Below are 11,510 nucleotides of genomic sequence, written 5' to 3' on the forward strand. Positions count from 1 at the left end.
TAAACATGTGCTTCTCTACAAATAGATGGTATAGTGTCTGGCACATAGTAGATGCTCAATAAACATTTCTTTGTAAATGAATTAAAGAACATAGTCTATGCAAAGTGAAAAAATTGCCTTTAACAACCTGGAGAAACCTTTATTGAGGATGTATGGAATGAATACATTTCTGGAGAGAAATTTCACTATTAATTTACATAATGAGATAAAATACCGAATTTTTTAAGAGTTTTTTTAAGTGGCAAAATAAATGATAAAAATAAGCAAAACTTGCAAATCATTACCCTCAGAATATTAATTATATTATTAAATATAAAATAATTAAGTGCCCTTAGATAATTTATATAATGTATATTAATATAATATATAATAAAATTAAATGCAGTGGTATTGAGTCCACTTTCCTTGGAAGACAAGACTCCTTGTGTAACTTAGTCTTTCTTCGTGGGAACCAATCCACTTCTGTACAAGAGGAAGGAATTTAGCCAGGGTCAGAGGCAAGCTAATAATTACTTATGGCACAGAATTCTCCCAGGAGTGTTATGGTTTCCACTCTGTCCCATGTTTGCGTTATTCTATGAAGACTACAGATGGTTGTCGTTTGTAAAATTTGCATAAAGGTGCCTGTTCTAGGGATCAAGTCAGGGCTGGAATTAGGATTAAGAATCTGGCTCCCTTGGAGAGGAGGGGCCTAGCTTCAGGGGAAAGGAAGCAGTGTTCTGTCTCAAACCCTGTCCCCTGAGGGAATATGCTTATTAGAGTCTGACTCTTATTAGGGTCAGAGTGTGAAGGATGAAATGTTGAAAGGGAAAGTCTAAGAGCTAAGTAGGAGACGTGAAGGGCCTCTGACATTTTTCCTTGAAGAGTGCTACTCCCCTAATGTCATACTCTCATATCTTTGTTATCACTTTGTTAATTAATGCTCCTGACCCCCTTTGGGATTCCCGGGGACTTGACCTTAGCCTTCTATTCTTGTCTGTCAACAACCTTCCACTCTGTGATTTGTTGCCTCCTTCAGCTTCTATGAGCATCTCACACCTTATTATCATCCTTTTAAATATTCTGATTAATTGTATGGAATGCTTGTCTTTGGTGTTTTGCCATTTTGGTCCACTTCCAGCCAAAACCCGTCCTAATACACTTAACTTGCTTAATAAACTTCTTTCATAATGTCACTCTTTTATTGAGTCCCCTGCAGAGACTCCTCAGTGCTTATAATATTAGGCTCATGTTTGTTAACCAGAGGCTTTCCACAGTCCAACCCCACTGGCCTTTCTGGATTGTTTCTGGATTCCGGATAGAACCTCTCAACTCCAGCCTAACAGCCCTCCTTGCCATTGCCATGCTTCCACCACAGTCCTTCCTATGTTGCTCTCCCCCTCTGTAGGACGCTCATTCGTCTGCCTCCACCTATCAAAATCCCATGCCTCCTGTCAAGCCCAGCTCATTTCCCAAGTTCTTATTGAAGCCTTCCATGTTAACCCTAGGGGGAAGGGATTTCTCTTTTCTATCAATTTTTATGCCATTTAAGGTCTCTGCCTCTCATTCATCACTTACTGGAGTAATATGGGCAAGTGTCTTTTATCCCATGAAGGATTATAATGTCCTGGGAAGTGGTAACTGTCGTATTTCTCTGGTCATCCCTGCTTCCTTTACAAAATTCAAATGAATTATTTAGGAAATGGCTTTGAACTGGGTTTGAATTTTTCCTTTCATGAAGTGATGAGAACAAACATAACAGAGAAAGGGTCAAAGGAAAATTCTTTTTCCTTCTGTACCTGGGAATCCTCAGTAAACTGAATATGAGGTGAGGAGAAAAATATACTCCAGAGTTATATTTAAGGACCATGACTTCTGTCAATCAATTTTGGAGGTATGATAAAAAATATTCCATTTTCTCCCCTTGAAATATCTTTTGAGGATATTGGAAATTTTTCTGTTTGGTATCGTACTCTCCTTTGCATTTTATGTTCAAGTTAAGAATTGATCCATGTAAGAACAGAGCTGTGATAGAGTGAGGGCTTGGATGCTTTGGGAAAAGTAATATTCTCCCAGAATGAAGAAAAGCACTTTGCAAAGCAAAGTCCCAGGGGAAAGGCTGGCAGAGCTGGGATCAGTCGCTGGAACATACATTGACCTATAACTCTATCCTCCCCAACCCACCCTTGGTCCATCCCTGATTAGGAACTTCACAAAGGCAGGTGGCCATCACCTTAGCAGGGAAGTGGGAATGGTGTGAGTGACCAGGATGTGAGAGGCACAATCTTTCCTTCAGCTTGTCATCAAAAGCATCCTTTCCGCGTGGCCTTCTACACTCACTTGGAGCACCTGCTGAATGTGTATATTGTTATTCCAAGAGCCAAACGGAAGCATACAGGCTGTCTTCCGTCCTTATGCTTATGGAGTGGGGAAGAGAGAATGAACACAGACAGATGAAGGTTGTGTTGTAATTATACAGTCTTTCTTTGAGCCTCAAAATAAACCCAGGGATTTACTTCGTGTCCGTGATGTTGAGGTGATGATCTGCCAATTATGCAAATTGCCTTCGAGCTGTATCACTGGATTCTCTGTTAGTGCGCAAATGCAGGAGTTTTCTCAGAGACTAGCTCTGATTTTGGACAGACCTGAGTATACGCCTTCACTGTTTTCACCGCCAATTTCAATTCTTTATCGTATTTTTCTGTTTCAGAACGGACTCAAAACAATTCAGAACACCCTCTAATAAGTAAGTATCAAACTAGTCAAATAAAATTAAGGAAACTAGAATGTTTGGTGGCTGGAGAAATAATACAAGTTGGATCTTCTTAACTAGGCGCATTTGTTTGCATCAGGTTATCTGTTGTGGGAACCTTACCACAACATACACTTCCCCGAGACAGCTGTGTCTGTCACTCCTGACTAAGACTGAGTTGCTTGTCCAATCTAAGCAACAGCTGCAGCATGAACAATGCAGCATTTGTTGCCACTCTGAATTACCAAACCTCTTTATGCATGGCTCCAGTAGCTCCTGACCACCTTTACCCCAAAACCAAGAATATGGGGAAGTGAATATCTATATGCTAACATATTTAGAAATAAAGCTTTCTTGCATTAAAAAAATTAACGCAAGTATAAAATTAAAGATGTGATGTACTCTGACATTTTCTATTCTGTGTTTCATTTTTTTTAACATTATTTGAGATCTATTAAATTATTTCATGACCCACTAATAAATTGCAACCTACCAGGGACAAACAGGGCCTTCATGTATATTAACATTGATCAATAATAATGAGTACTACTTGTATGCTCAGCAAAGCATATTTGGAGATACCAAAGTTATTTTGAGATCCCAAAAGTATTCAGTATTTGGAGATACCAAAGAGTTATGAAGCAACAAAAAGGCATTGTGTTAAAGGAACTTTAATTTAGTATCAGAAATATGTTGACTTGAGTCCCAATTGCCACTCACTAGCTGTCTGACTTTGGGCATTCTTCTCAAGGCAGGGGAGTGGATAAAAATAACGGCTTCCTTACTTTTCTTAAGTGGTAAATATGAGAGTTAAATAAGACAAAGGAAATGAAAGAACTTGGTGAAGCACTTTCTGAGAACTGTTATGGATATTGTTTTACAGGGGATTAACCCTAGCAGATTAAAGAATTTTTGCAAAAATTAAATTATAATGCAGAGCCACCTACACATGCTCAGCAATAAAGCAAGTGGGTGAGAGTCCTGAGGCCTGGGGTTCTTGGGGAAGGCCTCCTACAAAAGAAACAGAAGCATCAGCTGGAGGTCTCTTTCATTCAAGTTCTGACAATGCTGAGGGTGTTGCCAATCCTAATATATTTCAGATTTCCTAATGTCTTTAGCATTGACTAACATTTCAGATGCAACCAGTGCCTCAGCAACAACCTCCAAGGAAGAGACAGCGGACAAACGATGGATCCTGTATAGTTTTCTTCCTTTGGGGGGATTGCCTCTGCTCATTACCTGTTTCTACCTATTCTTCTGCCTGAGAAGGCACCAAGGTGGGTTCCGTCTCCCTCGGCTGCTCTGTGCCATATGTTTGGGATTCAATTACTAGGGACGAGAGATTTTTAGTTGGTTCCTATTGTTTTCTTTCCCAATACTGTGTCATAAACCATGGATAATGATTTCCTGGGGGACAACTCATCCTTCTACCACAAAGCCAAATGGATTAATTCAGCTCCCCTTTAGTCATGGTAAATCACGCTTACCACAGTGAGGTGCTCCAGGCAAGGTTTGTGGTAAGAAGGGCACATTGCTGGGACTTACTCATTCTACCTGTGTCAATCTTAGGTTTGCATGAGGAGGAGCTCTTCTAAACTTCAAGAGTGTTGAAATAATCTCAGATCAACAGGTCTGATTTGAGTGTCTGTCTGGTCCTCTTTTTCACAGCCACACCACATCATGCAGTCATACACGCCCTTGTCTAAATGAAGACCCGGTGTCCACAGAGGAAATTCATATGCCTGTGCTTTCTGTTGCCATCACAAACACATGCTTTAACTGAGCCCTCACCCAACAATAAAGCATTTGAAAATGTGGGTTTGGCTATGATGAAAGAGATGTGATATTTTGAAAACAATTCCTTTCTGCCTTTGTAAGAATTCCCTCAATGTCATGAGTGAACACTTAAACACAGTAATGGAGAGATATTTGGAGAATTCTTTCTTTCTTTTTTTTTTTTTATAAATACCATGTATTGAGTGTTTTCTTTTATTTTTTTAGATTGGCACCTGAGCTAACGACTGTGGCCAATCTTTTTTTCTGCTTTATCTCCCCAAATCCCCCCTGGTACGTAGTTGTATATCTTAGTTGCAGGTCCTTCTAGTTGTGGCATATGGGACGCCACCTCACCGTGGCCTGATGAGTGGTGCCATGTCTGCGCCCAGGATCCGAAGCAGCAAAACCCTGGGCCACCGCAGCTGAGCGTGCGAACTTAACCATGCGGCCACGGGGCCGGCCCCTGGAGACTCCTGACCTAGCTCTGGTCTAAACCACCTCAGCTCTCCCTCTTCTTCTTCTTCTACGCCAACTCCTCCCATCCCTTTTCCCATAACAGCAGCCACAGTCTAGCTATAGAAACTAAGCTAGACAGAGCAACCCTTATTTTTGCCACAAGAGAAAGCTTTGTCTGGGCAAAAGTGCTTCTGGTGTTTTGTGGTGAGCACTCTTGGAGCCCAGAACCTTCTCAGAATGCTGAGGGAATCCTCTGTAACCCCAACTCCACATCTGCAACTCTGAGGCCCTTCCCATGGTCGCTCTCCAGGTTTCACCACTTTTCCTAAGGCTGCTGTAACTTCTCTCAGAATTTCAGGAAAAGAGGCAGGAGTAAATCCTTTGATTTACCACATCCAAAGTCAAGTAGGCAACAGGAGATCCTGGCTAGGTAGGTGACAGGACAGCAGTTTGTCTGGCACTGAGTACAGAATGTCCCCAGAACAAGGATTTCCAGCCTTTTTAAAGTGATGTGCTAGATTCTGCTCCTTCCTCTTGGATGTGCCACAGGGCTCTCTGCAGTGAGAAGTGAGGATCCAGTGAACAAAACGGGCAGCATAGTTCTCACAACTGGGGTGTGTGTGCCATGCTAGTCACAGCAAATAGACAAGTCGAAACTAGTAACAACGCTGGTAGGCAAGTGGGTAAGCATGGTGGGAAGGCATCCCACCCCTGCTCTGGGGGCTGAATTTCAACCTAGCAATCTATTTCGTAACCCATATTCTTACCACAACCCTAACTTGCAGGACACTGGGGAAGAACTTTGTGGTGTTCTTCATTCCTTTTGGTTTCTTATTTTTCTTTTTGAATTCCAGGGAAACAAAAGAAGCCTTCTGATACAACAGGAAGGGAAATTAACCTGGTATGTTTGGTGTATCTGTTAAAACAAATGCAATCTGTGTTATACCACGTCAATATTTCTGTTTCTTAATGTAATGAGTCTGTGTAACACTTATCGTATGCCAGGCACTGTTCTAAGTACTGTATTTATCGACTTACTTTAAAAATGTATTTTTTTTACATTCACCTCCATCTGCAAAGATTCTTCAGGATTAACAAGTCTCATAATAAGGTCCTTTGGAAGGGCGTGGGTGGCAGTAGAGACCCTAAGCAGAAAAGTCAGAGACTGAATTGTATTACCTTGGCTCTACTCTTGGCCAGTTATGTGACCAGGCTATTCATTTATCCTCACAAAAATATCTTAAAGTCTTTCGGGAAGAGAGTTGAGAGTTAACGAGAGAATAAACTATAAACAACCTCATAAAACAAGGTGTGGTTTCTTGACAGATCACACCAGCAGATAAAGAGGCATGATCACAGGTCCAGTTACTATGCAAAGGTCCCTCGGGATGTGTGTGGGCTCCTTGAGGAAGAGACTTCCCAGACAAAGGGCCTCTTGGAGACCGTGCCAAGTTTTCCGAAAAGTTCTTAAAATATAAACTTAGACCTTTCTTTTGGGTTCAATATTGTGTAAATATAGAAACCCAAAGAAGAATGCAAGATGAGGCAACATATTTCTGAAAAAAGTTTTATGAAGCTTTTTTGTTAAAAACAAATAGTCGTAAGTGAGGTATTGCAAAGGAATTTGGGGGGGTTGTTTCAATACAGAAGACTAGAGATAAAGATGCAGTAAACTTCTTGAAATTTCCAGAAATACCAGAGGCAGATACAGCCAATAATTCTACATATAATATTAAATGGCATTCAGCATTCCCCACCAGGTTGCCTAATTTTAAATCAAACCAAATACATTCAACTTGATAAACTTGAATTAAGGTTTTAGTAAGAATCAGTAGGCATCGTTGTGTTAGATGATAAGGTTTCGTTTCCTGAAGTAGGGACATTTTCTTAAATATTATTTCCTTTCTTTCTATAGTGAACAACAACAAACTACGTTTTGTTACAATCAAATCTGAGAGCTATGAAACCATTTAAAAAATAATTTACTGTCCAAGCAAAGCCCCGATTGGTTAAAATGTAGTTATATTTCTTCCTGCGTAAGCAGGACAAATTATTTATGATTTGAAGTTGAATTCAGGAGGGGTGTTTCTGTTGTTGTAATTATTTGAGAATTTAGTTTTAAGGTGTTCCTGTCTTTCACAGGAATTCACAGTTTTGCCCTCATATGAATTGTGAAACATTTCAGAAAATAATCAAAGAGATGCCATATTAGATCTTTGAGACTAAAGATTTCTTAAGAAGGAAGTTGTATGGGAACCAGTGGAATAGGAATCCACAGTAGAGAAAGCAACTGGTAAAAGGTTGGCAGGTACATATAAAAGCCAGAGTTCCCAACTTATTCCAGAATGGTCCTTCAAGGGTATAAAAGTGCTCATATACTGAAAAACACTGAATTGTATATATTTTTTAAAAAGTGCTTTGTAAACCATAAAGTGCCATACAAATATAGAATAGCATAGTGCCTCAGTGTCTGTCATCTGTACCCACCACAGCATGGTGCACCAGCCACGTGGCACTCACCCACTTTGATGAGGTGCCACAGGAGAGGTCCAGCCTCAGAGTGCTGTGTGTGAAAGAGCCTTTCACCCTACTCATTCTAAGAATGTTTTCCATGGAAATGAGCCATGGGTGGGGTTGGGAGCCAGATAACTGAGTTGACAGACTTATACAGACTGAAAAGGAGGACAGGGACCTTGTTGATATATTGAAGATTTATGGCTGTGTATTAGATCACACGACAGTCTTCTCCTGCGCTCCTCCAAAGAGACCTTAACCAGGCTCCTCTGAGTGGAGACTGGAGCACTTTCCTTCCTTCTGAACCAAGAGACTGGGACGGTTAGAGCAATCCCTGCCTCTTTCAATTATCCAGCCTTGGTGTTACTTCCTGAGCAGTCACCCCTTGGAGGGAGGCAGTGTACTCAGGAGTCAAACTCCTAGCTTCTCAGGATAGAGCCAGACATGCTCGTGCGGTAGAACTCTGCCAAGGAGGTGGGGTAGACATACTACTGTGTACATCACAGTGTGGACGACAAAGGACCAGATAAGGCACATAGACTATCAGACTGTGGACCCGATACCTCAAAGGAGCTGGATCAAACTTCAAGGACGTAAATTGACTGGCAAAATTGGGACTAAAAAATTTGAAATAACAACCCTTAGCATTAACATGATATCTTCATTTTTATCAGGTGGGCCCCTTGTTTAGCTTGGAATGACTAACAAATAACTGAAGAGAGTGCAAACCATCAGGACCCATTTTATTTTTAATTCCCATAGTTTCACACTTTTCTCAGAAGCTTTAAGGTATTTGACCGTCTTTGGAAGCGTAAAAATTTTCTTGTGATAGAAATACCAGTTGGAATATTTTAGAACTTTTTCTAAGCTTTGGCTCCCCCCTCCTCAAAATTGACAGCAGTTTTCCAGTTCCGGGTTTCAAATCATAATAATACGTCTTGGATAACCCATAAAGTTTATTCTTTCTGCCCTCTTAGAGGATATCTGTTCTGCTTTATCTTTAATCATTTTATTCTAAACTATGTTAATACTATCCATTATATTGTAAGCTGCCTGAAGTCCTTGTGGAATATTTTACGCTTCTTTCATTAATTTTGGCTATGTTTTTCATCCTGAGGAAGAATCGAAAATCGTTCTGCAACCTCAAAAGTGACTAATAATACAGCACAAAATAACTATTTGAGAGGAACATAGTGGTTTTTGTCCTTTCATCCTTTAACCAGCAAGAATCTGCTAAAAAAGTAGATGTCAGCAGCATATTGAGGAAGAGTAGATTACTTCTCTCACTGTATAATGACTCAGTTTAGCCTACATTCATAGTTCACTAACGGATATGCATTATCACATCCTTAAGTGGGACTTAAAACACTCTTTTCTTCTCTTATAGGCTGATGTTCCTCAGCCCTTTAGGAGTGAGCACACTGAAGTGGGTACCAGGCAAAATTCCCAAACACTGCCATCAGAAACTGGAATTTATGATAATGACCCCCTGTTCGGGGTCCAGGAAGAGTCTGGGGTTTATTCTAACCCACGTCTGGAGGACAATAAACAAGGCATTGTTTATGCTTCCCTGAACCATTCCCTCGTTGGAATAAACCCAAGACAGGCAAGAAATGTGAAAGAAGCACCTACGGAATATGCCGCTATATGCGTGAGGAGTTAAATCTGGTCCCGGTCTCCAGCCATGACTACAGAATGATCAGCATGTCAGCACCATTGTCTGAGCCCACAGAATGTCAAAGAACATTCCTTGACCTGAGAAGTTTCACTTTAAGGAGGTTCATGTTGGTGCTTGGGTCTTAAGGGTCCACAGGACAAATAACTAAAATTTCTCCCGGGTGCTTCTTTGGGAGCCTTTTATACTATAGCCTTGAACAACAAAATCTTCTCTCCGAAACTATGTGATATCCTGAGTAGCAGAGTAGTAGAACATTTCAATTTAGCTACATTTTACCCAATATACAAACTCAATATTTTCTTTGGACCTATCAGAGACATGAAAGGAAGAGAGGTTTGTGTTATCTGGATCAGTTCGCTACACTCTCTTGAAAAATAATGTCCCAATTAACTAACTAGTCATAAATACAGAAATGTTTATTTCCAGTCAATCTTCCATAATAAGAAATTATGCTCTGTCAATCTAATACTGGGGTTTCTTAAATGTAAAGGAGAAATAACTTTAGATTTGGTGATATTACAAAAGAATGGAAAGAATAAATGGTGCAATAAAGATGTGGAGTACAGCAACTGGAAGCGAGGTAGATGTTCCCCATATCTGACAAACAAGTGCTTATTATATCTACCCTGTTAGATTGCTAAGCAAACATAGGTAGTCATGGAGCAACTAATGTATGGTGCATTTATAAACAAAATGGTGACTCAGTGTTTGGGTCACATAGACTAATATATATGAATGTGACATAATGCTGCTGAATTAACATACTTACAGGTATCTGAACAGGTATAAAAATCAGTGAGATTATTGTCAGGCAAGGGCAGATCGATGGCTTAAACTGCTTCATGGTTGACCTCATAGCAAATTAAAAGCACAATTAATAGAATGGAGAAAAGTCCAAAATATTTAATTGGCCTGTATAGGTCAACATACTTTCATTCACCACATCTGTGTCTTGCTGTTCTTCTTACTAAGGAAGAGAAAATCAGATAGTGAAGTATTACAGTTTGATAACCATTCCTTTAAAAATACTGAGGTTGCAGCTACTGAAGAGTATAGCAAGAAGAGATGCTTCCAGATTTTCTAAATTTCCAGAGTTCTTGAGTCTAATTATTTCAAAAACAGCCTACAACTTTTTTCAACAGCTTGAGGCTATTCAGGTTCTCAGGTGCTGCTACTATAATACAATAGACCTCATACAAAGTGGATAGCAAAGGTTAGGACCCATTTGAACCAATGTGTGAGCTGCTGCACAAACGAATGCGGGGGTGCGTGCGTGCGTGTGTGTGTGTGTGTGTGTGTGTGTGTGTGTGTGAGTTAGTGCGTAGAAGGAAGGGTAGGTGACTTACAGAAATTGTAAAAGAGAAACTGACAAGCTGAAGTTCTATTTCAGTTCTCTAAAGAAGCTCAAAATATAGAGTAAGCGGGTCATTACAAAAAAATGTATGAAAGTAATGTATGAAATTATGGGGACAGGAGTAAAATTTTTTGTCCCAAAAGATGAACTTGAGATTTTTGTGGCCAAGCTTTTCTTATGTAACTTTGGCATTAAGATTTTGCCCCTTAGATTGGGGTTACGGGTGTTGTTTTAGAGTCACTATTTTCTAGCCAGTATGATATCGTTAAACCTAGAATTTTGAGTAACCCTAATTCTAGGTAGACTCTTTTAGCCAATCTGCATTTTTGGGCAACTTAGGTACAAAAGGCGTATTAGAATAGCTTCTTGCGGTATTCTTAAAAATAGAAACAGGAAGCATGGGGAGGATGCATTTTGCTGTCCTTATCAGATAAACTCACAAAGCTGAACAGTTCCTTCATAATCTTCTTGAATTTAAAAAACAAGATATTTCTGTCTATTGTTTATAATATTCTTAGCATGCCTTACAGTAAAGACAATGTTGATAATGATTTCATCTCTGTAAATGATTTATATATGTATTTGTACCATCCTGCCAAAATCATAAATCATTTATGCTTTTATTTCTTCTTAATAAAAGGTGTCAGAGTTATATATGTATTTCCCAAATAAATCTATTTCAGTCTTATTTACATGGCTTATTTCATTAATGAAATGTGAGAAAAAGAATATGTACATAACTTAATGATTTTCCATGAATTTTAAGATTGTTGGTTGTTCCCAATAAGAAAGTCAAGTTATTAAAACTTATTTGGAATCAATTCGGTATTGGCTTTTGTATCAAAAAATGCATGGATGTGAAATAGAAGAGTGATTCTCAAACCTGATGGCACATGAAAACAGCCTGAAAAACTTGCTAGATTATCAACCTGTTGATTATCAACTCCCAGCACTAGAAGTTCTAATTCCGGAGATATGGCTCCATAATTTTCACCGTTAAA

The 11,510-nt window shown here is 39.5% G+C and overlaps 1 protein-coding gene across 1 annotated transcript in view; it reads left to right on the top strand.

Annotated features, from left to right (window-relative positions):
- The window catches only part of BTLA (B and T lymphocyte associated), a 30,026-nt gene extending 18,829 nt beyond the window's left edge, over nt 1-11,197 (top strand). Inside the window, exons 3-6 of the mRNA XM_005601997.4 lie at nt 2,690-2,725; nt 3,868-4,008; nt 5,818-5,864; nt 8,865-11,197. Coding sequence (XP_005602054.1) covers nt 2,690-2,725; nt 3,868-4,008; nt 5,818-5,864; nt 8,865-9,140 — 500 coding nt within the window. The 3' untranslated portion in view covers nt 9,141-11,197. The remainder of the gene's footprint in view (nt 1-2,689; nt 2,726-3,867; nt 4,009-5,817; nt 5,865-8,864) is intronic.
- Nucleotides 11,198-11,510: the final 313 nt, after the last annotated feature.

This window comes from Equus caballus, chromosome 19 (assembly GCF_041296265.1).
Source record: "Equus caballus isolate H_3958 breed thoroughbred chromosome 19, TB-T2T, whole genome shotgun sequence".
Taxonomy (NCBI): Eukaryota; Metazoa; Chordata; class Mammalia; order Perissodactyla; family Equidae; genus Equus; species Equus caballus.